The sequence below is a fragment of the Hippopotamus amphibius genome, chromosome 9 (assembly GCF_030028045.1).
Source record: "Hippopotamus amphibius kiboko isolate mHipAmp2 chromosome 9, mHipAmp2.hap2, whole genome shotgun sequence".
In the NCBI taxonomy this organism is placed as follows: domain Eukaryota; kingdom Metazoa; phylum Chordata; class Mammalia; order Artiodactyla; family Hippopotamidae; genus Hippopotamus; species Hippopotamus amphibius.
The window spans coordinates 111,850,165-111,876,984 of record NC_080194.1 but is presented as its reverse complement, the minus strand read 5'-3'; the positions used below and the strand labels follow the sequence as shown (position 1 = coordinate 111,876,984).

General features: G+C 38.5%; 1 protein-coding gene across 7 annotated transcripts in view; it reads left to right on the top strand.

Annotated features, from left to right (window-relative positions):
- Positions 1-26,820, top strand: part of CRCP (CGRP receptor component) — an 82,720-nt gene continuing 55,900 nt past the window's right edge. For 3 of the 7 annotated variants that reach the window (XM_057748261.1, XM_057748259.1, XM_057748262.1), the window contains exons 1-5: positions 1-133; positions 5,841-5,950; positions 7,819-7,855; positions 11,945-12,043; positions 16,491-16,585. In XM_057748261.1, the coding sequence (XP_057604244.1) occupies positions 5,934-5,950; positions 7,819-7,855; positions 11,945-12,043; positions 16,491-16,585 (248 nt within the window). In that variant the 5' untranslated portion in view covers positions 1-133; positions 5,841-5,933. Of the gene's footprint in view, positions 134-5,840; positions 5,951-7,818; positions 7,856-11,944; positions 12,044-13,111; positions 13,265-16,490; positions 16,586-26,820 lie in introns of those variants that run through there. The other 4 variants (XM_057748260.1, XM_057748265.1, XM_057748263.1 and 1 more) reach the window with 2 other exon arrangements.

The window sequence follows — 26,820 nt, the reverse complement described above, 5'->3', positions numbered from 1 at the left end:
CCGGCGTGCACCGCGGTGCGCGCAGCCGGCCACTGGGGGTCGGCGCGGACGCCGGGAGGGGCGGCGGCGGGGCGGCGGGGAGCTCCGCGGGTGCTGGCGGCCGGAGGCGAAGAGGCGGGGTCGACATGGAGGTGTAAGCCGCTCGGGGCGCGTCGCCGACTTTGGGCCGAGGCTCACAGCTGGGGGCCGCTGGAGCCTGGGAGCCGGGAGCCGTGGGCCTGGCGCGACCCCTCGTCGCGGCGTGTGGGGAGGGCGACGGGGCGAGAGGCCCGGGAGGAAGGGGCTCTGGCTCTGGCCCTCCGAACCTTCGCCCACACGCCCCCTGCGTGCCCGGGACGTGGGGCCGAGTGCCACTTGGCCCGGCTGCCTTTCAGGGTGCCTGTTCCCTCCCTCATCCACTCGCTAGCGTTTCAGGGGTCACGGCGGGGAGCCCTGCCCGGTGTCGGAGCGGGGACTGAGAAGGTAGAAAGCCCTGGGTCCGGCCCGGATGTACTTGGAGGAGAGATGGGTAGATGCTGGGGTGGAGCTTTGCTTAGGGGCAGTGGGCTCCTTTGGAACCCTAACTCGGAAGATACACCTTCAGAGTTTGATGAGAAGCGTTTAGCCTTTTGTATGTGTGTTGGGGGCGGGGGGAGGGAGTAAAATCCATTCTAACAATTTTAATTCCACATGGTCTTTTCCGTGTCTGCTACTGTACCGCGTGCAAATGGAAGTTTTTGCAGCTACTCTGTATGTGGATTTTTGCATGGTTGACATTAACTTGTAGGCATACCTATATTGCGTTTTCTTTGGCACTGATTATTTAATACTGACATTTTCCCTTATGTTCTTTAGCCTCATGTGTAACGTCTACTGTTTTTCAGACTTTAAAAAAAAGACACAATTTATAGGTAACTGAAATGAAAGCGTCATGAGAAGATACTGTACGTAGTACGCTCTGATAATCTCTCTTATTAAAATAGAATGTTGACCCACTGAATTGATTTTGCAGTCCCTTGATGGGGTTTAATCTGCATCTTGAAAAACATGCATACTATTACTCTGGCCCAAGCCGTCATTATCAGTTTTTCCCCCTTTATTAAGCATTACCTGTCAGCATACAAACCTGCTTTATCTATCTTAAAAGAAAAATTCCCAGTCTGTCCCCACATGTGTGTCCACCTGTTGCCCCCTTTCTGCTTCCTGTCACCAGAAACCTTAGAAGTGTTGTTTACCCGCTCATTCTTTCAGTCATTCTTCTGGGCTTTCATCCTCATCAGTCTGCAGAAATGGGTCTTATGTAGATTACCTAAGCCTTCCATCTTGTCACATCCAAAAGTTGATTTTCTGGCCTCAATTTTCTTGATCCCTTAGCAGCAATTGATACAGAAACTCTCTTGGCTTTGTGACATGCTCTCTTGGATTTCCTTGTACATCAAAGACTACTTACTTCTCAGTCTGCTTTCCTACCCCTCCCCTCTCTCCACCCCCTTCCTTGGCTTCTAAATGTTGAAGTATCTTAGGGCTCAATCCTGGGAGCCTTTATCTCCACACTCTCTTCCGGGGTCATTTACCCATCTGCATGCAAATGATTCCCCGGAATATATTTCTAGCCCTTTTCTCTTATCCAGCCAGTTGCTTAGACCAGAAATCTACCCTCTTTCCTCGCCCCTAAATCCAGTCCATCAGGTGTCATCTCCACCTTCAGAATGTATTTTGAATGCAGTTACTTTTCACCATCCCCACTGCTACTTTTGTAGTCCATCATTTCTGGTCCGGATTAAGCAATAACCTTTGGCTTCCACCCTTGCCCCACCTCCACCCCCCTTCATTCTGTTTTCTACAGAGCATCCAGAGTGAATCAAAATATTAATTGGATCAGATCACCTCCTGTGTAAAAACCCTTCATTGCTTTTCTGTTGTGCTTAGAGGATATCTGCATTCCTTAGTAGGACTACAAGACCTTGTGTGTAACCTTACCCACTCACCAACCTTGTTTCTTGCTATTGTCCTCTCTCCCAAACACACACACTTTCTGATGGCAGTCAGGTAATTTTGGTAACCCTCCAGGCCCTTTACTACCTCAGGACCTTTGCATTGCTGTTCCCTCTACCTGGTATACTTTCCCCCTGTCCTGCCCACTTCTTATCTTTTTGACAGCTCAGGTTGAGTGTCCTTTTTCAATGTTATTTTTCCTCTTTGGTAAATCCAAAATAAGTCCTGCTTTTTGTCTCATAGGACCTTGGTTTACTTTTCCCTTAGATAATTACAGATTATGATAGATGTGTGTTTACTTGTCTAGTGCTTTGTCTCCTTTGTGAGAGTATAAGTATCATGAAGGCAGGGACCAGTGTCTGCTCACCTAGTGCTTAGCAGTGCATCTGGCACACAGTAGGCCTTCTGTATTTACCGGTTTTGTATTCATAGGTTTCACATCCACAGATATAGAGGGTTGACTGTACTCGTTGAGTGAAGTAATATAGCAATACTTCATTAATTTAATAAATTAAATTAATTAAAATTAGTATAAATTAGCTAGTTTCCTGATTGCTGAGCATATAGGTTTTCTGATTTTCTTAAGTGAAATGGTTTCAATCAAGAGTTTTTTCTCCTGTAGTAACCTGCTCCCTTCTCCCAAGGAGTCAGTGACTAATCAAGAATTTTGTGGCTAGCAGTTTGTGGGAAAATGAGGTTTTTTGAGGTAGGCATGTGGTTTGGGAGTGAAGGGGCCCCTGGAATGAGACTGTCTGTAGGCCTAAGTCTTCTATTTTGGCTGCACTGTGTGGCATGTGGAATCTTAGTTCCCCGATTAGGGATCAAACCCGTGTCCTCTGCCTTGGAAGAGCAGAATCTTAACCACTGGACGGTCAGGGAAGTCCCTGGAGGCCTAATCTAGTTCTTGCCTGGCCTCCAGCATGAGGTGTGACCTCTGGCATTGTGGTCCCAAACATATTACACCTCTGTCAGGCATTCCTAGGACCTGCAGTGAGGAGGCATGGATGGAAAACTCCCCTGAGTTTTTACTACTTCTTTTTCTTCAATCACTACCTACTGTGTGAATGATACATATAGATATATACTAGAAGTTTTTTAAAGGTGAGGAAATTTTTGCTTTATTTGGTTTGAATGATAGAATTTAAAAATAAAAACTTTTTGACCACCACATCAAAGGATACAAAATATTCATAGCAAAATTAAGTATTTGTATATATAAGGTATTTGCTGTTTGGCTAACTTTGCCTCGTGCCTCAGGGCTGTTTATATGCTTGGAAAACTTTGTGTTCATCCTTTTATTCTTTTTTTTAAAATTATTTATTTATTTATTTATTGGCTGTGTTGGGTCTTCATTGCTGCACACGGACTTTCTCTAGTTGCAGCGAGTGGTGGCTCCTCATTGCCGTGGCTTCTCGTTTCGGAGCACGGGCTCTAGGCGCATGGGCTTCAGTAGTTGCGGCACATGGGCTCAGTAGTTGTGGCTCACGGGCTCTAAAGCTCAGGCTCAATAGTTGTGGCACACGGGGTTAGTTGCTCCGTGGCATGTGGGATCTTCCTGGAGCAGGGATTGAACCCGTGTCCCCTGCATTGGCAGGTGGATTCTTAACCACTGCACCACCTAGAAAGCCCCATCCTTTTATTCTTGAACTTAATATACATAGTTAGGGAAAATGGAGTTTCTTTCATGTCATCTTTTTGAGATAGTGTCAGAATTTCCTTCCTCTTACAGCTAGAAATACTGAGGTTTAGAGACTTTAGCTAACAGGTCCTGTAGCAATTCAGGAACAGGACTGGAAAGAGGATAATTTGTTTGCTAGCTTCCAAGCGAATGCTACAGTTTCAATTGTTCTTTGGCTTTGAAGCCTGCTCATTGTTCTTGGACCAGAGTTTGGTTTTTCAGGACAGGACTTGAATTGGTAGCATAGGTTAAACACAGGAGCATTTGAGCAATTCTTTTCGTCCTTGTGTTTGTAAGAGTTGTGTGGCAATTAACAGGCACTGTTTGCTTGGGCTTTTTTTGTGCATGTGTGCGCCTCTAAGGAAGAGTCTGTCAATAGATCATTTTGTTCTGTTTATTCAGAATTTGGTTTTCCAAAGCAGTTGTTTGTATCCATTAAATTGACTGAGCAAGTTAAGCAGATTTTGCAGGTTCAATTTCAAATAGCACATCAACTTCAGTCAGCTAATTCATTACTTAAGGAAATTAAGTGACTGCCTTCATGTGAGTATAGATTCAGACAATCTTTAAAATTCACTTGGAATATTTGCTTTAAACATCTGTAAATAAAATCAGTACTAAGTCCTACAGGAAAGTATGAAGTAAAAAAAGAGGAGAATGTCCTCAATTACAAGTTATACTAATGTCTTTTTTAACTTTATGGAATTCTTTAGTTTTACATCTCCATTTTTCTCAACTTTTTACCTTGAAAAATTTCAAACCCCTGGAACAGTTGCAAAAAGAGCATCACAAGTATCTTTATATCCTTTACCTGGGGTCACCATTTATTAACATTTTTGGTATATCTGCATTCTCTCTGTTACTCATGCATGCCTTCTCTCTCCACACACACACACACTCTTTACTGAACCATTTAAGAATTGTAGATATGTCATTTTATCAGTCTTAAAAAGACATTCTCCTGTGTAACTGCAATACCATCATCACACCCAGAGAATTTAGTGCTGATATTACCATTATTCTTAAATTGCTATAGTAAATCTCCTATAGTAAAATTTCTCCAATTGTCCTAATAATGTTTTAGCTGAATTAAAAAAAAGTCAATTCAGGATCCAATCAGGAATCACACATTGCATTTAGTTGTCAAGGTTCTTTAATCTCCTTTGCTCTAAGAACAGTTTCTTAGCCTCTTTCTGTGACGTTGGCATCGTGACAGATGATAGTGATATTTGAAGAATCTAGGCCAGTTGATTTGAAGACTTCTCAGATTGGGTTTGTCTGATTATATCTTCATAACTACATTTTTTGGCAGGATTGCTGTAAGGGATATTTCCTTCTCAGTGCATCACATCATCATTATTGGTGCTGTTAAATTAGATAACTTGATTAAGTTGATGTCTGTCAGATCTCAACCATATTCTGTTCTCAACAACCTGCCACTTAGTGATGGTTACGGTAACTTCTTCTGGAAAAAAAAAATTTCCCAATACATACAGTTCATTTAGGACTCGATAAAAGGCAGATACTGTACTCATTGACATTGAATAAAGGAATGCCTAGCATATTTTGGCATTTACTCCACTGGTATTTAGCCGGGTAAAAAAATTATGTATCTTCCTATAAAAGAATCATTGAATAAATCAGCTTCTACCCACCAGAGTACAAGATGCAGTACTTGTTTAAATATCCACTGTTCTCCTGGCCTCAAACCACAGGTTCATGAAAATATACATGAAAGCGAATTCCTTTCCTTCTTTGTATATTGGCTCTAGAAAAGACAGAAGATGGTCTTTGGATTCTTGCAATTAACAATACTGATTTGGGTGGTGGGGCAGTAGTTTGGAAGAGACAAGGACGGATTTCCCAGGGCATGGAATAGTCTGTGTGACAGAGGAGGGGGCGGTGATTTGGAAATGAAGTTGTCACGGTGGCACCTGGGATAGATCCGTTGGCCTTGAGGAAAAATAACGTTTGTAATTTTTCTCCAGCCTGTTCCAGGAAGGGATGTTTTAGTTTCTCTGAATGTTAGGGCACACAGGGCATTGTAATTCAATTTCAAGCAAAGATAGGAGGAAGCCTTGTGGGCTGACTTCCTGATTAAGTAGGCAAAGATGACATGTGTTTTAATTTGTCATTTTAAATGAACCATATCATGTACTCTAATTATGCATTATCCTTCCTGTGTTAGGTTCCTTTTAAATATGGTGTTCTTTGTGACCTGAGTGCCATTGTGGTCATTTGGGCAAGGCAGCACTTCTGTGAAGTCCCGGCTATTTGTTGAATGACTAGTAGCATTTGGTAAGCTTCATGTGCTGATTTGATTACAGTGCTGACATCATTGTGCTGACCTAAGACCTAGGTTGAAGCCTGTGTTAACCACCGGCATGTTTTGCTTTATTGACTGAGGAAACCACCCATCTGTTTGGCCCATGTGTTTGAGATTTTGTGTCCTCATTTTCATAATATAGCCCCACTCCTAGTTTAAGAACAAGCAGTAATCTTTGTTGCACGTTTTGACAAGTCCAAACTCCTTGAACTTTTAGGATTCTGCATTACTAGTTTCTGTTTGTTCAGTCCAGTTTTATTTTTCACAGTAGTTATTGTCCACTTCAGTTAGGCTTTTTACTGTGTGCCCTTGAGCAAGTTTTTAAATCTCTGAGCCTCAGTTTCATCATCTGTAAAGAAGGAATCATAATAGCACCTACATCAGGGTTTTTAATGAGAATTTAAGTGAGATAATATCTTTTAAAAATCATTTAGGGAGATCCTAAACACACCAAGAACTGTGTTACACTTTTAAAACTTGTTTTCCTTTCATCCTCAGAACGGCTTTATGAAGTAGGAAGAAGTGGTGGTGGTGGTGGTGGTGGTGGTGGTGGTGATAGCACAGGTAGTAGTAATAATAGATGGTATTTACTGAGCTCATACTGTGTTCCAGGTACTTTACATGTTTCAACTTAATCCTGTAACAGCCTTAAGAGGTTGATACTACAATTGCCATTTTATAGATGAGGAAATTTGGGTTAAATAACTTGCCCAAATTCACATAGCTAATGGGTGGTGAAGCTGGGTTTAGAATCCAGGCTACACTTCTAGGTACTAGTTATCCTCATTTTTTGTTTTATATGGGGATGCTTAGTGGGGGTTAATTAACTCACTAAAACTCACATACCTTATAAGTGGCAGAGCTGGACTATGAACCCAGATTTGTCTGATTTCAAAACTGTATTCTTTTTAAATTGAAGTACAGTTGATTTACAGTGTTTCAGTTATACAGCAAAGTGATTCAGCTATACGTACATATATATGTATATATGTATTCTTTTTCAGATTCTTTTCCATTATAAGTTATTATAAGATATTGATTATAGTTCCCTGTGCTATAGACAGTAGGTCAAAACTGTATTTTTAATTATTACTCTCTACTGCCTCCTGACTGTTAAAAATAATAAGTACTTTCTGATGTGATATTGTAGAATGGATCAGTTGTAATTTAATACAAGTCACATTGCTGTGTTCATTCATACATGAAAGGTGACATTTTGCCTTGATCGACTGTTGCCACCACTCGACACGTGAACTCTACCTGTTGAGGTGACAGAGATGAACACCTTGGGAGTTTTGTGGATATCTGGCAGGATTCCTGATGTTGCTGGAATTTCCAGTAGTGATGTTAGTGTTAAGGATCCCATTTCTGGTGATCCAGCAGGAGGACTTGGCTGCCCAAAATGTCAGTAGCTGGTAGAAGGCAGATGGTACTGGAGAGAGGACAAGGCTGTGGGATCTGTTTCTCTAGTTAATTCTAGCACCCTCTGTTTATTGACATCCCCCTCCTCCTGTGGTTTTGCCCCCATGTTCTTCCGGTAACTAGATGTCTGACATCTCTTAACTTCTGCCTACTTGGACCAGGGTAAGTGTAGTATTTTAATCACCTACCTGGTGATGGATATGTGATATACTGTTGTAGCAGTAAAAAGAATTTGCTATGAATTTGTCCATCGCCAGCTAAACCAGTAAGAGTTAGGACATTTCTCAGTTTTAGGCTGTAGTCCCCAAATTCCTAAGCTGTACTACTGATTCTTGACAGAGGGATTATCTTGTAGATATTTATAATTCCCACAAAGGGATGTAAGCCCAGACTGATGATAATTTGCTTTATTTTGCAGGAAGGATGCCAATGCTGCGCTGCTTAGTAACTACGAGGTAAATAGCTTTGGACTATGGTGTTTTCTGTTCTCATCGTTTGCCCTTTACTTCTGAAGGTTATTCAGTTAGTTTTGGTTAGAAATGACTGAATTCATTTGGATTTGCCACTATAAAAAAGGAGAGATGGCATCTGGTGGGCCTTGGAATAGTCAGTTTAGTAAATTATACTCAGTAATTCAGGGAAGCTGGGAAGCCTTTAGTTTACTGTAGGCAACCTTCTCCAAATCCCAAAGATTTTAGATCTTCATTTGGGATGCCTTCATGCGATGGAAGTATCAATTTTGGAACGGTTTCTGTTTGCAGGAGTTTTCCATTAAAATATTTATACCTTTTCCTAATGACCACTCTTTAGCTGTAGAATGCTTTTATAAGTTATTCTTTTGAACCTCATAATAGTCCCATAAGTATTAACACCTTCATTTTGGAGATGAAAGTTTAGTTGACTCCCCATTATGAATAATTTAGTAGGACCTAACAGATTTGGAATTTGGGGGCTTGAGGGTTGGGTTGCTGGGGAGAGGAAGGAAGGCAAGAGGTTGGTGAGAAGGGAGATAGAATGTTATTTTTGCCTACGTTCTGTTTTGCCTGGGTGTTGTTTGGTACTAGCAAAACTATCTGATAGGTTAACTCCAGGTTTAGAAAGAACTCAGGAAGACTTACAGGAGATTTGAGTCTCTGTTTTGTGATATTGTAGAAGGTGGTAGAATTAACACATTGGACCATATTCTTTTCTTCCTAAAGTTTCATCTTAAATGGTTGCTGCTCGTAATAGGAAGGAAATGGTTGTTGGTCAAGCCATTGGCTTTTAGGAACCTCCTCATTCAGTTTGCACTGTGGACAAGGTGTTTAGTGTTTTATCCATTGGGGAAACATTGCATTAATTGGGTCTCATGCCACTATTTCTGAAAGGAATGACAGGCAGGGGAGGGATTGCATTGTATCTAGTCAGTACTGTGTTTATGATCCTATGCTCTCAGTTCTCTGGTATAATCTCTAAAACAGGAGAGCGATTTCCTCCCCTGACCTTTCTTAGCAGTAATATACATGTGTTTCTTCCTTGTGGGGAAGTTTACTTCTAAAATTTTATAGCAGTTTTTCCCTTTTTTTTTTGTAAACCACTTTTATTTCTTTCTTCATAATTTTTCTTTTCCATAAATAAAATAGATTTTCATGTTAGAGAAACAAAATCTTTTTTTTTTTTTAAAGAAAGATTATTTTAGGAAAATGTTTTAAAATTCAGGTACAATCAACATACAACATTATACTAGTTTCAGGCATACAACATAATGATTCCATATTTGTATATATTGCAAAATCATTACTACAGTAAGTCTGCTTAACATTGGTCACCATACATAGTTACATAATTCTTTTTTTCTTGTGATGAGAACTTTTTAAGATTTACTCTCTTAGCAACTTTCAAATATGCAATGCAATTATGGTATTATTAACTAGAGTTGTCATGCTATACATTATATTTCTTTGACTTATTTATTTTGTAACTGGAAGTTTGTAACTTCTGACCACCTTCACCCATTTTACTCACCTCCCCCCCATCCCCCGCCATCCCCTGCTGTCTCTGGCAACAATCTGTTCTCTGTATCTATGAGCTTGGTTTTTAGTTTCAGTTTCGGTTTTGTGTTTGTTTTCTTTAAATTTTTGGCCATGCTTCAGGGCATGCAGGATCTTATTTCCCTGACCAGGGATCCAACCTGCTCCCCCTGCAGTGGAAGCATGGAGTCTTAACCACTGGACTGCGAGGGAAGATCCTTTTTTTTTTTTCTTTTTTAGATGCCACATATAAGTGATATCGCACAGTATTTTGTCTTTCTCTGACTTCTTTCACTTAGCATAATGCCATCAAGTTCCATTCACGTCGTCGCAGATGGCAAGATTTTGTTCTTTTTTGTGGCTGAATAGTACAACTTTGTATATATATGTCACATTTTCTTTATCCACTCATCTGTAAATGGATATTTTAGGTTATTTCCTTACCTTGGCTATTGTAAATAATGCTGCAGTGAACATGGGGGTGCATGTATCCTTCCAAATTAGTGTTTTTGTTTCCTTTGGATAGTTACCCAGAAGTTGAATTGCTGAATCATATGGTAGTTCTGTTTTTAGTTTTTTGATGATCCTTCATACTGTTTTCCACAGTGGCTGCACCAGATGAACATTCCCACCCATAGGACACAATGGTTTCCTTTTCTCCACCTCCTCCCCAATACTTATTTCTTGACTTTTTAATAGTAGCCATTCTAACAGGTGTGAGGTGATATCTCATTGTGGTTTTGATTTGCATTTCCCTGATGATTAATGATGTTGAGCACCTTTTCATGTACCTGTTGGCCATCTGTATGTATTCTTTGGAAAAATGCCCATTTTTAAGTTGGATTGTTTTCTTTTTTGCTCATGAGTTGTGTGAATTTATATATTTTAGGTATTAATCCCTTATCAGCTACATGATTTGCAGATATTTTCTCCCATTCAGTAGGTTGCATTTTGTTGATGATTTCCTTTGCTGCACAGCAGCTTTTTTAGTTTGATGTAGTCCCACTTGTTTATTTTTGCCTTTGTTGCCTTAGCTTTTGGTGTTAAATCCAAAAAATCATCGCCAAGACTGATGTCAAGGAGCTTATTACTGCCTGTGTTTTCTTCTAGGAGTTTTATGGTTTCAGGTCTTACATCAAGTCTTTAATCCATTTTGAGTTAATTTTTGTGTGTGTTGTATACATAGTGATCTAGTTTCATTCTTTGGCATGTGGCTGTCCAGTTTTCCCAACATCAGTTATTGAGGAAACTATCCTTTCCCATTATATATTACTGGCTCCTTTGTCATAAATTAATTGACCATATATGTGTGGATTTATATCTGGGCTCTCTATTCTGTTCCATTGATCTCTGTGTCTGTTTTAGGCCAGTACTATACTGTTTTGATTATTGTAGCTTTGTAATGTAGTTTGAAATCAGGGAGTGTGATGCTTCCAGCTTTGTTCTTCTTTCTCAAGATTGTTTTGACTATTCTGGGTCTTTTGTGATTCCATACACATTTTAGGATTGTTCTATTTCTATGAAATATGCAATTGGAATTTTGATAGGAATTGCATTGAATCTGTAGATTGCTTTGGGTAGTGTGGACATTTTAACAATATTAATTCTTCCAAACTGTGAGCATTTGTGTCTTCAGTTTCTTTCATCAGTGTCTTATAGTTTTCACTGTACAGGTCTTTTGCCTCCTTGGTTAAATTTATTCCTAATTTTATCTTTGTTGCAATCGTAATAAATGGGATTGTTTTTTTAATTTCTCTTTTAATAGTTTGTTATTAGTGTATAGAAGCACAACAGATTCCTGTATGTTGATTTCGTATCCTGCAAGTTTACTGAATTCATTTATCCTAACAGTTTTTTGGTGGAGTCTTTAGGGGTTTCTGTAACACTATCTCATCTGCAAATAGTGACAGTTTTACTTCTTCCTTTCCCATTTAGATGACTAACTTTTATTCCTTTTTTTGTGTAATTGCCCTGGCTAGGACTTCCAGTACTATGTTGAATAAAAGAGGCAAGAGTAGGCACCCTTGTCTTATTCCTGATCTTAGAGGAGAAGCTTTTAGCTTTTCACTGTTGAGTATGGTGTTAGCTCTGGGCTTGTCATGTGTGGCTTTTGTTACGTTGAGGTACGTTTCTACTATACCCACTTTGTTTCAAGTTTGTGTCATAGATGGATGTTGAATTTTGTCAAATGCTTTTTTGCGTCTATTGAGACGATCATATTTTAGGAAAATTTACTTTCAAATAATCAGCACATTATTTTTGAGATCGGAGGAGATCAGTTATATGGTGTATATTGGTAGGAAATACTTGAAATAGTTTATGTAAACAAATGAATTTGCACTATTTGACTTAGATAAAAGAGGATTTTTAAAAAGTCACATGCTTCTTGGATTCATTTGCTCTAATACAAGAGTTTGGGGAGGGTTTATGAGAAGAAAAGAGGTATTATTCTATTTATCCTTTAAAATCATTGACCTTGGAATAGATACATTTCTCAAATTTATTTACGGAAATCTTTTGTATATCTCTTTCTAGGTGTTCCAGTTACTAACTGATCTGAAAGAGCAGCGTAAAGAAAGTGGAAAGAATAAACACAGTTCTGGGCAACAGAACTTGAATACTATCACATATGAAGTAAGCCTACATTTCTGGAAGGTCTGCCCAAACTAACATTAAAGGGGGATGGTTTATCTTGCTGATGACCAGCCACTAAATCATGACTACTTATTACCTGATTTGAGTAGTTTTACTATAATCCAGTTTTTATCCCGTTTATAGAAGTGGAAAGGGTTTGGCCTATTGCAAGTGTTAACCAACTGCAAAGTCAGAGGAGGGAATAATCAATAGTCTGCCCTCACTTCTAATACCAGTTGCAAGTCAGGGAGCTCCAAGACCACCCTCAGGTTCAATAATTCACGGGAAGTACTCACAGAATTTGCTAAAAGCTATTTTATTCACAGTTACAGGTTATTACAGGGAAAAGATACAGATTAAATTTGTCCAAGGGAAGAAGCAAATGGGGCAGATGCTAGAAGAAATACCAAATGCAGAGCTTCCATTGTTCTCTAATGTGGAGTCAGAATATGTTTCTCTCGAAATTGGTGTGTGTTAATACACACAGAATATTGCCAACCAAGGAAGCTGGGCCAAGCTTTGGTGTCCAGAGCTTTTACTGGGGCTGCATTACCTAGGCATGATTGAATAATTGCCTGTGTAGTTCATGTCAGCCTCCAGGTCGACTGATACTGCATGACCCAAAGCCCCTACTTTAAGTCACATTGGTAAGACTATCCAGTAGGACATAAGGCCCTCAGACAGAGATACTCCTATTAGATGTAATGTTCCAGAAGTATGGAGATTACCTCCCAGAAGCTGAGAGCAAAGGCCTGACCTTCTCTTTTAGCAAAGCCAAATTCTTTATTACAGAGAAAGTGATACTTTTTCTGGTAGAAAACTTAGAAAGTACAGAAAAGCATAAAGAAGAAATCAAAAGTAATTCATAATCTTAATATCTAGTTGATAGTTTGTTGCATTCTCTCCCAGTTTTATGCTTAAGCTGTTGTATTTGTTATATGATGTTTGATTGATGTTGTATCTGTCATTTTAATTTATTTTTTCTCATTTGCTTTCAATTTTGATTTTTGTCTTTATAGAGATTTGCATTTAACTATTTTTTTTTTTTTTTTTGGCACACGGGCTTAGTTGCTCCACGGCATGTGGGATCTTCCTGGAGCTGGGATCGAACCCGTGACCTCTGCATTGGCAGGCGGATTCTTAACCACTGCGCCACCTAGGAAGCCCGCATTTAACTATTTTTAATTTGTTTTCCAAAGACATTTTTAAACTTGTATTAAGGTATACTCTCTTTTAAGGAAAATAAGGAATTTAGCACTTTCGTCACCATTCCTTCCCATCTGGTTTTGCTCATTTAATCATGTGCTTAGAACCCTACAGTTCATTTATTCATTCATGTTCTTTTACATTATATAGTTCATCTCTTTCAAAGAAAAAAAAAGATTGTTGGTAATTAGTTTTATAACCAGATTTCAAGCTATCAAGCACCCTTAACCACACAGTTAAATAACTTATGCTCAGTATCACTCTATTAATTCTTAGTTGCTTTTAATTCCGCTGCCTTTTTTTTAGAAATGAAACAACTCTTTATTATAGGTTCCTATCAAGGAAGTTCTTGACAAACTCACTACATAGCTTCCTATACATTTGGAATAATAGGTAATGAGAGAGTTTTATAAGAAATGAGGGTGGAGAGAACAGAAAAAGTTGGGTGGAGAAAGAAGCTTATGTCCAGAAGCTTTGATCTTTTCATTATTACACTAAATGTAGGGATTTTGTTAACTGTTTCCTTGCTAATATAAGTGTATTCGATAGAGTATATATACTGTTACAGTATAGTTTCTAGTCTTTCAGATCATGGACCCTAAAAGGCATATTAAAACTATATACTAAACATCTGTTTGTAGTATCGTTCTGGAATGAAAACCATGAAATATCAGATAAAATTCCTGGCCTTAAAAATTACTACTGGTTAGAGATTCAAAACATACACCTTAAATATAGAATGGAACATGGCTTCTTAAATGATGGACTAGTTACGATAGGATACTTTGACATTACAAAGTATCTCTCTCACATTTTCCCTCTTCCTGAATTGCCTTTTTTTCTTTTCTGTTCACATTTACTTGTGAAATTGTTTCCATCAATCAAATTGAGAAAGGTGACTGTCACTCTGAAAATGGTTCTAGTACTTTCTATCAGAAGTTGCTGCCTCTAAAAAAGCATTTCTTGACAATATAATGTAAGTGCATCTGTCTTCCTCTTTCTTGCACCTTCAGTCTCATTTTTTTCCAGTCCCTATCCCCAGCCTACAAATGTTCTCAGATCTCTTTTGTTCTTAAACTTTTTTTTTGTTCCTAAGAAAAGCTTTGTTCTTAAAAAATTCTCAGAGCATGCTTTTTTGCTTGCTTTCTCCTTGCAATTTCTTCCGCTTATTGCCCAAAGTCTTTAAAGAGTGCCATATTCTTGCTGCTTTCATTTTTTCTCCCTTCACTGATTGTTCAACAAGCATGTGAATTTCATTCTAGTGAATTTCATTACTCTGTTGAAAATCTTCTCTTGAAGTACAGCAATGATCTCTTTTACTTATGACTTCCTCAGTTACATGTGACAAAAACTGCATTCACCCTAGACAGAAACTATATTCACTTCAGTTACAAGTGACAACAACTGCATTCACCTAACAAAACAAAACAAAAACAAAAAACAAAACAAAAACAAAACCCCAAACCTATAAAGCTGAAGCTACCATCGAGGTTAAAATGTGTTCCCTTTCAGAAAGTCTTTCTTTATGCTGTGGCACGGTGACCCCTGACATATTACAAGTTACTAGACTTTTGCAATTTTTAAATCCCAGAGAATGATGTCTCATGGCTGATAGCTACTGGCATCATGTACAAGGGAGAATCCCATTGGTTCAACTCAGGTTGTGTGTATTTTTTAATCAATCACTGTGGCCAGTGTCTTACTTTTAGGGCTGAAGTAGAAGATGGAGTCAGTCTTACTTATAACCACATGGATTGACCAGAATTGCTATAGCACCTGGGAGTTGTGGGACACCAAAGAAAGAGCCACGGTGGGGGTGGGGAATGTATGTCTCATATTCCTACTGAGAAAAGCTTCTCTGAGCCTTGCCTTCAATCTCTGTCCAGTACAGCATTGACCAAATTTACCTTCTCGGAAACATTCTCTATTAGTTTCTATGACAAGATGATTTTTGGTTTTCATTGCTACCTCTTTGCCTCTTCTTTGTTTTCTTTCAACACATAGAAAATATGTATGGGTTTATTCTTACACATTCTGTATTTTCTTTTCATCTCTATCTAAAGTTATCTACATCACATTTCTATGATCAACTCAATGTCGTTAACTGCCAAATTTCAACAATTCTGTATTTGCCAAGAGCTAGACCTCTTCATTTGAGTTATTTGGAGATCCTAGTAGGTTCTCCAAACCCAGAATTATCGAAAAAAATTTGAAATCTTCCTCTTGTAATGTTTGCCTCTTTTCTATATTTTCTTATATTACTGAGAAGAATTTCCTAACATTCAGTAAGAAATTTTCAAGGTACTTTAGGAATACTCCTCCTTTACTTTGAGGTCATCAACCCATCTGATTGAGGAGGGAAAGATTAATGTTGCCTGACACTGTTATATGAGCTGCCTTAAGGAAAGTTACTTTGGTAATAAGTTACTTCTCATTGCATAATACAGAATACATGGTATCAGTGTCTCATCACTGATGCTGTTAATTTTGATCACTTGGTTAAGGTGGTATCTGCCTGGTTTCTCCACTATAAAGTTACTCTTTTTCCATTTCCATATTCTGTTAATGAGGAAAGAGTCACCTGATTCAGCCCACATTCAAGGGGAAGGGGATTAGGCTTCACTTCTTGAAGGGAGGGATGTTAAAGAATTTGAGGACATCTATTAAAACCACCTCAGTAATTAATCAATATTTTGGGGAAGATGCTTTGAGACTATGCAAATATCCTACTTCTCCTTAAGCTTTTGCTCATGAATATTAGTACTCATTGATGGATTCTTCCTGGTGTAATTATTCCTAAGATACAATTGATTGCCTAATGATTTATTTCCCTCATTCTTTCTATGTTTAATTGTTAGAATTCTTTGTAAGAAAGAGTTGTTCCTTCTAATCCATTTATTGGGTCATTTATACCTGTCTGGACTTGTGGCTACTTATTTTATTCTTTGGGTTCCCTCTATACAAAATTGATAACGTTGATAACAGTTGTCAGACTGAGTTTTTTCTTTTTCTTTAAGATCAGAAGTTTTTTTCTAAAATTTCAGTGATCTCATTCTAGCTACTGGTTTTATTTTTGAGGAATTCGTATTATATGAAGACTGACTCTCTTAAAGGAATTTGTTTTACAGAAGATTTTTGGAGCAAAATTTTAGAATACTAAATTATAGCCATGACCTTCTCTTTTTCTCATTCAGGGTTGTTTGTCTTATGCTTGCTTTTTCCTTTTTTTTTTTTCTTGTAGACATTAAAATACATATCAAAAACACCATGCAGGCATCAGAGTCCTGAGATTGTGAGAGAATTTCTCACAGCAATGAAAAGCCACAAGTTGACCAAGTAAGTAAAAGTCATCTTTTTTTTTTCAGATCTTTATTGGAGTATAATTGCTCTGCACTGTTGTGCCAGTTTCTGCTGTACAACAAAGTGAATCAGCTGTATTTATACATATATCCCTAAATTCCCTCCTTGTTGAGCCTCCCTCCAAGCCTCCCTATCCCATCCCTATAGGTCTTCACCAAGCATCGAGCTGACCTTGCTATGCTTTGCAGCAGCTTCCCACTAGATATCTGTTTTACATTTGGTAGTGTATATATGTTAATGCTACTGTCTCACTTCATCCCAGCTGCCCCCGCCCCCCCCACCAGTAAAAGTAGTTTTTAGTGGGAAAAGACTGACACGTAATGAAAATGATAGCTTACAGAAGTCATCCTCAGCAACTGTGTATTTATATTTAGTTGGGTTTTGAATTATAATTAGTACGCAGAGAATGCTCTTTTACAGCAGGATCATGGTGTTGTGGATGAGACAACTGAGACATAGACACCGGGATCCTTCTAGAGCCAGAAACAGAATGTAGTGGGCTTTTTAATCTCAAAAATCTTTCCCAGATATCTGTCCCATAACCCCTTCCCAACATTTAGACTAAATTGGTTGAAAAATGGGATTCACAAATTAAACTGCTTTTTATAAAGTTGATGAATTAAGTCATTTGACATTTGTGTTTGCTTGGGGCAAAACTGGCTTGATGTATTCTGTCTGCTCTTCTAGTGCCTAGTTACTTTCTTGAATAAGTTAAGTTTGTAGGAATTAAAAACATCATTAAGAATTAGATAAGAGTTTCCATGAGAAGAAAACTAGCCCTGATCTTTTAGAATTAATACCAGAGCTGATAAATCCAAAAAGCTTTTGTCATTCATTCAGAATAATCAATAATTTTCTTTTGGAGGAAACATTTGATGTTTCTTCAGGCACACAGTTGATACACGATCTGTAAACTAAGTGCCCTTCTCCCCTTGCCTCTCTTCTCTAAATGAACTCTGAAGACAAATATATCTTTCAAATGTGTGTTGGTATGTGTGTATGTTTACAGTTTATTTTGTGATAACATAACAAAATTTACCATCTTAACTATTTTTAAGTCTATAGTTCGTTTGTATTAAGTATAGTATTGACGTTGTTGTGCAGCCAGTGTCCAGAACTTTTTAATCTTGCCAAACAATCTGTATGCCAATTAAACAACTCCTGATTTCTGGCTCACTCCAGCCTTTGACACCACCATTCTGTTTTGTGTTTCTATGAATTTGACTATTCCAAATATCTCATATAATTAGAATCATACAGTATTTGTCTTAAAAAAGTCTGAATATTGTTTAATATTATCTTTTTATTTTAACCATTTTTAAGTGTGCAGCTCAGTGGCATTAGATATATTCAGTTGTTGTACAACCATCTCTGCCATCCATCCAAAGGACAGTTTTTCATCATGCGAAACTAAAACTCTATACCCATTAAACAGTGACTCCCCATACTCCCCATCCTCTAGCCCTGGTAACCACACATCTGCTTTATGTCTCATGAATTTGGCTACTTTAAGTACTTCATATGAGAATCATACAGTTTTTGTTCTTTTGTGACTGGCTTATTTCATTTATAATGTCTTCAAGTTTCATTCATTTTATAGTATGTGTCAGATTTTCCTTCCTTTTAAAGTCTGCATAGTATTCCATTTTATGTATATATGATATTTTGTTTACTAATTTATCCACTGATGTAGACCTGGGTTGTTTCCACCTTTTGGCTGTGGCACATAGTGATGCTGCTGTGGACATGAGTGTACAGATAGCTCTCTGAGACCCAGCATTCAGTTCTTTTGAGTGTGTATACCCAGAAGCCGAATTGGCAGGATCTTGCAATAATTCTATTTTTAATTTTTTGAGGAACTGCCATACCATTTTCCATAGTGGCTGCTCTGTTTCACATTCCCACAAGCAATGCACAAGGATTCTAATTTCTCCACATCCTCGTCAACACTTGTAATTTTATCTTCTCCCTTTTATGTTACAGTTGTCATATTTATTACATCTATATATGTTGAAAATAGTGTTTAGCGGTATTTTATCATTTATGTTCTATACTTATATATATATTTTTTTACTTCTACATATTTTAAAGAACATAAGAGGACAAAGTAGTCTTATGTTTACTCAGAATTTTACTGTTCCTTTTTTTTTAATGTATTTATTTTATTGGCTGTGTTGGGTCTTCATTGCTGCACATGGGCTTTCTCTAGTTGCAGTGAGCAGGGGCTACTCTTCATTGTGGTGCACGGGCTTCTCATTGTGGTGACTTCTCTTGTTGCAGAGCACAGGCTCTAGGTGTGTGGGCTTCAGTAGTTACAGCACTCAGGCTCAATAGCTGTGGTGCACGGGCTTAGTTGCTCCTCGACATGTGGGATCTTCCTGGAGCAGGGATCAAACCTGTGTCCTCTACATTGGCAGGTGGATCCTTTTATTTATTTATTTTTTAAGCTCTTTATTGGAATATAATTGCTTTACACTCTTGTACCAGTTTTTGAGGTACACCAAAGTCAATCAGCTGTATTTATACACCTATCCCCATATTCCCTCCCTCCCGCGACTCCCCCCCACCCTCCCCGTCCCGGCCCTCTAAGGCATCACCCATCATCGAGTTGATCTCCCTTTGTTATACAGCAACTTCCCACTAACTATATTTTACAGTTGGTAGTGTAAATATGTCTGTGCTACTCTCTCACTTCGTCCCAGCTTCCTCTTTGCCTCCTGCCCCCCAACCTCGTGTCCTCCAGTCCATTCTCTGCATCTGTATCCTTATTCTTGTCTTGTCATTGGGTTTATCAGTACCCTTTTTTTTTTTTTTAGATTCTGTATGTATGAGTTAGCATGCAATATTTGTTTTTCTCTTTCTGGCTTACTTCACTCTGTATGACAGGCTCTAGGTCTATCCACCTCATTACATATAGCTCCATTTCATTCCTTTTTATGGCTAATACTCCATTGTATATATATGCCACATCTCCTTTATCCATTCATTTGTTGATGGGCATTTAGGTTGCTTCCATGTCCTGGCTATTGTAAATAATGCTGCAATAAACATTACGGTACATGTTTCTTTTTTGGATTATAGTTTTCTCTGGGTATATGCCCAGTACTGGGATTACTAGATCATATGGTAGTTCTATTTTTAGTTTTTTAAGGAACCTCCAAATTGTTTTCCATAGTGGCTGTACCAACTTACATTCCCACCAACAGTGCAGGAGAGTTCCCAGCAGGTGGATTCTTTTTTTTTTTTTTGGCACATGGGCTTAGTTGCTCCGTGGCATGTGGGATCTTCCTGGAGCAGGGATCGAACCCATGTCCTCTGCATTGGCAGGCAGATTCCCAACCACTGCGCCACCTAGGAAGCCCAGGCAGGTGGATTCTTAACCACTGTGCCATCAGGGAAGTCCCTTGCTGTTCCTTTTGCTCTTCATTCATTCCTGTTCCATGTTTACTTTTTATCATTTACTTCAGCCCAAAAAACTTCCTCTAGCACTTCTTTTAGAATAGGCCTGTTGGCTACGATATTCTTAGTTTTCTTTCAAATGAGAATGTCATTATTTTCTTACAGCACTTTAAAGGTGTTAGTTCAATGTCTTCTGATTGCCGTGGTTTCTGATGAAAAATCTGTGGTCATGCCAATATGTTTTCCTCTGATTGCTTTCACTACTTCTTTTTTTAATAAATTTATTTATTTATGTATTTATTTATTGGCTGCATTGGGTCTTCATTGCTGCACACGGGCTTTCTCTAGTTGCGGTGAGCAGGGACTACTCTTCATTGTGGTGCGTGGGCTCCTCATTGCAGTGGCTTTTCTTGTTGTGGAGCACAGGCTCTAGGCGCATGAGCTTCAGTAGTTGAGGCACACGGACTCAATAGCTGTGGCACATGGGCTTAGTTGCTCCTTGGCATGTGGGATCTTCCTGGATCAGGCATCGAACCTGTGTCCCTTGCATTGGCAGGCAGATTCTTAACCACTGCTCCACCTAGGAAATCCTTCAGTACTTTTCTTTATGTTTGAAGATTTGATTATGATTTTTTTTTGTTTATCTTTACTGAACTTCTTGGTTATATAAATTTTTGTTTCTTACTCAGTTTGTGAAGTTTTGGTTTATTATTTCTCAAAATATTTTTTCTGCCCCAGTTTCTTCCTCCTTTGTTTCCAGAACTCCAAAGACACAACTGTTAGAACTCTGATAATTGTTCTGCAGTCCCCGAGGCTCTGTTTTTGTTGTTGTTGTTGTTTAAAGATAAGGAAACTTTTTAATTTAAGTATGGTTGATTTACAATGTTTAGTTTCAGGTGTACAGTGTAGTGGTTCAGTTATACATATGTATATCTATATACCTGTTCTTTTCCATTTTAGGTTATTACAGGATATTGAATTTCGTTCCCTGTGCCATATAGTAGGTCCTTGTTGTTTATTTTATATATAGTAGTGTATCTGTTAATCCCAAACTCTTAATTTATCTCTCCGCACCTTTCCCCTCCTTTCCCCTTTTGTAACCATAAGTTTGTCTGCTATGTCTGTGAGTCTTTTTGGTAAAAATGTTCATTTGTATCTTTTTTTTTTTTTTTTTTTTAGATTCCACGTGTAAGTGGTATCATGTGATATTTGTCTTTCAAAGTCTGACTTACTTCACTTAGTATGATAATCTCTTAGCCCATCCATGTTGCTGCAAATGGTATTATTTCAGTGTTTTTTATGGCTGAGTAATATTCCATTGTTTTACACACACACCCCCCCCCCCCACATCTTCTTTAACCATTTATCTCTTGATGGACATTTAGTCCCTTCTGGGACTCCCAAAATGTATCTGTTGGTCCACTTCATGGGGTTCCACAGACCCCTTAAGCTTTGTGCACTTTTCTTCAATCTTCTTTTTTTCTGTTCAAGTTCATTGATGCTTTGTTCTGATGTTCAGATGTGCCTTCAAATCCCTCTAGTGTTTTTCATTTCAGCCATTGTACTTTCCAGCTCCAGAATTTCTTTTGGTTTTGTTTTGTTTGCATCTCTTATTGATATTTCCATTTTGTTCGTATGTTTTCTTGACTTTCTCCACATCTTCCTTTAATTCTTGGAGCATCTTTAAGACAGTTGTTGTAAGCCTTTGTCTGGTAGACCTGCCATCAGGTTTTTTTTCAGGGACATTTTCTGTTGATTTAATTTTTTCCTTTGAATGGGCCATACTTAACTGTTTCTTTGTTTACCTTGTGATTTCTTTGTTGAAAACTGGACATTTGATCTAATAATGTTGTAACTCTGGATATCAGATTGTCTTCCTTCCTGTAGGCTTGCTGATTTTTGTTTATTATTTGCTATTTTTGTATTGTTGTAGGCTGTCTCTGTGCTAAGGATCAGCTTGAGGTGTAAACTCAAGGTCTTCTCAGGTCTTTTCTGAGTGTGCCCCTTTCCCTAGGCATGCACAGTCAGTCTCTGATTTTCCCCATATATGCAGTTGTTTTTGAATGTCCCAGCCTTTAGTGTCTGAGCTTTAGGGAAAAAATAAGAAAAGAAGTGGGGGTAGGGTGCGGTGCAGAAAGGACACTAGCCCCTTACATTCTAGAAGTCACTTCAGCTGGAGGGGGAGGTGCAACAACAATGGCTGCTGCCCCTTTGCTTGCACTTCTCTGATCAGAAGCTACAGTCAGTGATGAGAGCACAGATCTTGATATTTGGAGGACGGGGTCCCTTTTCCCCTCTCTGGCTTCCACAAGCTGTGTGCCAGCTGCTCCAGGAACGTGGGCACAGCTGCCTGCCACTGGAGTTGGGAGATGGGTGCTGCTGCTGTGCTAAGATCTAAAACTGACCAAAATTAACTGCTGTTTATCTTCCAAAACTTCCCCTGGAAGTTGTAAGCCTTCAGTAGACTTCAGAGTTTTAAAATAGTGAATATCAGACAGATTCTACCAGTACAGTTGTGTTCTAGGTGGGGAAACAGATTCCTGGTACTTCCTACTCTGGCACCTTTGCAGAATCATCTCTGTTATTTCTTTTTTTCCTTCTTTTTTTTTTTTTTTAAAAAAACTTCATGTTTTTAGATGGGTTTTATGTTCACAACATTAAGGGGAAGGTACAGAGATTTCCCATATACTCCCTCCCCCTCACATCCGTAGCATCCCTCATTATCAACATCCCTCTTCAGAGTGCTAGATTTGTTACGATCAATGAACCTACATTAACACATCATTAACACCAAAAGTCCATAGTTTATTTTAGGGTTTACTTGTGGTGAACAGTTGTTTGGAGTTGGACACATGTATAAGGACTGTTATGGTATCAGTATTTTCTCTGAGCTAGAAATCCTCTGTGCTCCACCTATTTTATTTATTCCTTCCTCCCCACCCACAACCCCTGGCAATCACTGATCTTTTTACTGTGTATAGTTTTGCCATTTTCAGAAGGTCATGTAATTGAAACCACACACAATATGTAGTCTTTGCAGGATGCATTTAAAGTCCCTCCGTGCCTTTTCATGATTTCATAGTTCATTTCTTTTTTAGCACTGAATAATATTGCATTGTCTGAATGTACCACATTTTAGTAATCTATTACCTACTGAAGGACATCTTGGCTGCTTCCAAATTTTGGCATTTATCAAAAAAAAACTACTAGAAACATTTGTGTGCAGATTTTTTGTCAGTGTAAGTTTTCAGCTCCTTTGAGTAAATACCAAGGAGCACAGTTGTTGGGTCATATAGTATGAATATATTTAGTTTTGTAAGAAACTGCCGGACTGTTTTCCAAAATGCCTGTGCCATTTTGCATCTCCACCGTCAATGAATGAGAGTTCCTGTTGCTTCACATTGGTTCATCAGCACTTGGTGGTGTTAATGTTCTGGATTTTGGCCACTCTGATAGATGTGTAGTGGTGTCTCATTGGAATTTGCAGTTCCCTGATGACATATGATGTGGAGCATCTTTCATTTGCTTATTTGCCGTCTGTATATCTTCTTTGGTGAGGTGCCCATTCAGGTCCTTTTTTTGGCGGGGGGAGGGCGGGGGTGAAAAAAAATGGTACCTTGTTTTTATTTGCACTTCTGTACAGATGAATGAAGTTAAGCATCTCTTCTAGTGCTTAAAAGTTTTTTCTGTGAATTATCTATTAACATCCTTCATCCACTTATTTTTTGTTTGTTTCTTTTTTTTCCCCCAGTATAGTTGATTTACAGTATGGTATTAGTTTCAGGTGTATAGCCTAGTGACTGAGTATTTTTTGCAGATTTTAGACCATTATAGGTTATTACAAGATTATGGGTGTAATTCCCTGTGCTATATAGTAAATCCTTGTTGCTTATCTATTTTGTGTATAGTAGTTTGTTAATCCCATACCCCTAATTTGTCGCTCTCCACTTCCCTCTCCCTTTTGGTAACCACAAGTTTGTTTTCTATATCTGAGTCTGCTTTGCATATATGTTCATTTGTATTATTTTTTTATTTTTCAGTTTTTTTATTTTTCTTGGCCGTGCCTTGTGGCATGCAGGGTCTTAGTTCCCCAGTCAGGGATTGAACCTGTGCCGCCTGCAGGGAAAGCGTGGAGTCTTAACCACTGGACCTCCAGGGAAGTCCCTGTATTATTTTTTTAGATTCTGCATATAAGTGATATCATATAGTATTTGTCTTTCTCGGACTTATTTCACTACCCATAACATTCTCTAGGTCCATTCACATTGCTGCAAATGGCAATATTTCATTTTTGTTTTTGGCTGAGTAATACTCCATTGTGTGCTGTATCTAAAAAGTCATCACTATATGCAAGGTCATCTAGGTTTTCTCCTGTGTTATCTCCTGGGAGTTTTATAGTTTTGCTTTTTACAGTTAGGTGTAGTTGTCTAGGTGGTAGGGAGGCAAATTCCTGGTTTTTCCTGCTCTGCCGCCTTCCTTGAATCCTCTCTGTTCCTTTTTTTTCCTTCTTTGTTGTTCAAATGGGCTAATTTCTACTGAACTATCTGTAAGTTCACAGACTCTCTTCTATCAACTCTATATTGTTATTCAGCCCACATAGTGAATTTTTAAATTTCATATATTTTTCATTTCTAAAATTGTCATTTGTTTATTATAATTTCTGTCTCTTTCCTGAGAACTTTTATTATTCCATTCATTTCAAGAATGTTTGCTTATACCTCATGTAATGATAGCTACTTTAAAGTTTTTGTCTGATAATTCCAACATCTGGATCATCGTAGGTTTGGTATCTGTTGATTGTCTTTTCCCTTGAGAATAAGTGATGTTTTCCTCCTTGAGGTAATTTTAGATTCTATCCTGGACATTTTGAATATTATATTGTTTATAACTTTGGATCCTGTGAAACACCTGTGGTTAATGTTGCTTTCTTTTAGCAGGTGGTCAGTCCAGTTAGGTTCACACTTCAAGTCTGTCTTGGCTTCCATGGCAAGGATTTCAGTATCAGTTTAGGTTTTAAAACGTTTGTTTTGCCACTTTGGATCTTTATTGCATATGAGACTGGAGTTGTGTTTTAACTTGTTCACTTCTCAATGTCTTTGCTTTGCTGGGTCTGTTTGCTCTTTGTTTTGGGGGCTGTTCTACATGTGAATAGCTCCAGCCAAACCTAGGATTTGTGCTGATTGGTGCTCAAATTTAGAGAAATCCTCTCTCTGGCTCTCCTCTCTGAGATTGCCCCCTGACTCTCTGGCCCACATGGGCCCCCTTTTTTAGGCCTCTAGCCATAAGTACTAGATTTCTCTCATCATTTTAGCTGCCCATGTTTGTGTTTGTTACTGGTGCCACCCTTGGGGCAAAGAAGGGAGGAAAAAAGAGGAAAGGGTAAGAAAAGATATTCCTTGGCACTCTGGACCACAGGGGCTCCCTTCCTGAACACAGCCACTGCCAGGGCTCCATGAGGAACTGCCCTCGAGTTGTGGGCTTTACCTAGATCTCTGGATCTTTGGAGCCTCTTTTCCCAATTTTTGGCCAGAAAGGTGGAATTTCTTTCAGAGTTTTAGCTGCCTATGAAGCTACCGCCATAGGGCAGTACTGCTAAGGGCAGTCCTGAGGATCAGGGCTTATGAGAGAAAAGAAGAAAAGAAAGAGACTCACATCCACCCTCCCATCTCCCCACTAGTTCCTTTTTTTTCTTTTTCTTTTTTTTTTTTTTGTAGGTTACGTATATTCTTTTTTTTTTTTAAGAACTTTTATTGAGATACAGTTAACAGACAATAAACAGCATATATTTAGAGTGTACAATTTGGTATCCCAATCTCCCAATTCATTCCCCACCAACCCTCTCCACTTTCCCCACTTGGTGTCTATGTGTTTGTTCTCTACATCTCTGTCTCTATTTCTGCCTTGCATTTCCTCTTTCATAGTTGTTAGCATTTGCCTTATGTATTGAAGTGCTCCTGTATTGGGTGCGTATATATTTATAATTATCTCCTCTTCTTGGATGGATCCCTTGATCTTTATGTAATGTTCTTTCTTGTGTCTTGTAACATTTTTGATTTTAAAGTCTATTTTATCTGATATGAGTATTGCTACTCCAGCTTTCTTTTGATTTTCATTTGCATGGAATATCTTTTTTCCATCCCCTCACTTTCAGTCTGTATGTGTCCCTAGGTCTGAAGTGGGTCTCTTGTAGACAGCATATATATGGGTCTTGTTTTTGTATCCATTCAGCCAGTCTGTGTCTTTTGGTTGGGGCATTTAGTCCATTTACATTCAAGGTGATTATCGAGATGTACGTTCCTATTACCACTTTAATTGTTTTGTTTTTGTTTCTGTAGGTCGTTTTCTTCTCTTATGTTTCCCACTTAGAGAAGTTCCTTTAGCATTTGTTGTAGGGCTGGTTTGGTGGTGCTGAATTCTCTTGGCTTTTGCTTGTCTGTAAAGCTTTTGATTTCTCCCTCGAATCTGAATGAGATCCTTGCTGGGTAGAGTATTCTTGGTTGTAGGTTCTTCCCTTTCATCACTTGAAATATATCATGCCACTCCCTTCTGGCTTGCAGAGTTTCTGCTGAGAAATCAGCTGTTAACCTTATGGAAGTTCCCTTGTATGTTATTTGTCGTTTTTCCCTTGTTGCTTTTAATAACTTTTCTCTGTCTTTCTTGTTTGTCAATGTGACTGCTATATGTCTTGGCGTGTTTCTCCTTGGGTTTATCCTGCCTGGGACTCTCTGTGCTTCCTGCACTTGGGGAGCTATTTCCTTTCCCACCTTCGGGAAGTTTTCAACTATAATCTCTTCCGGTATTTTCTCAGGTCC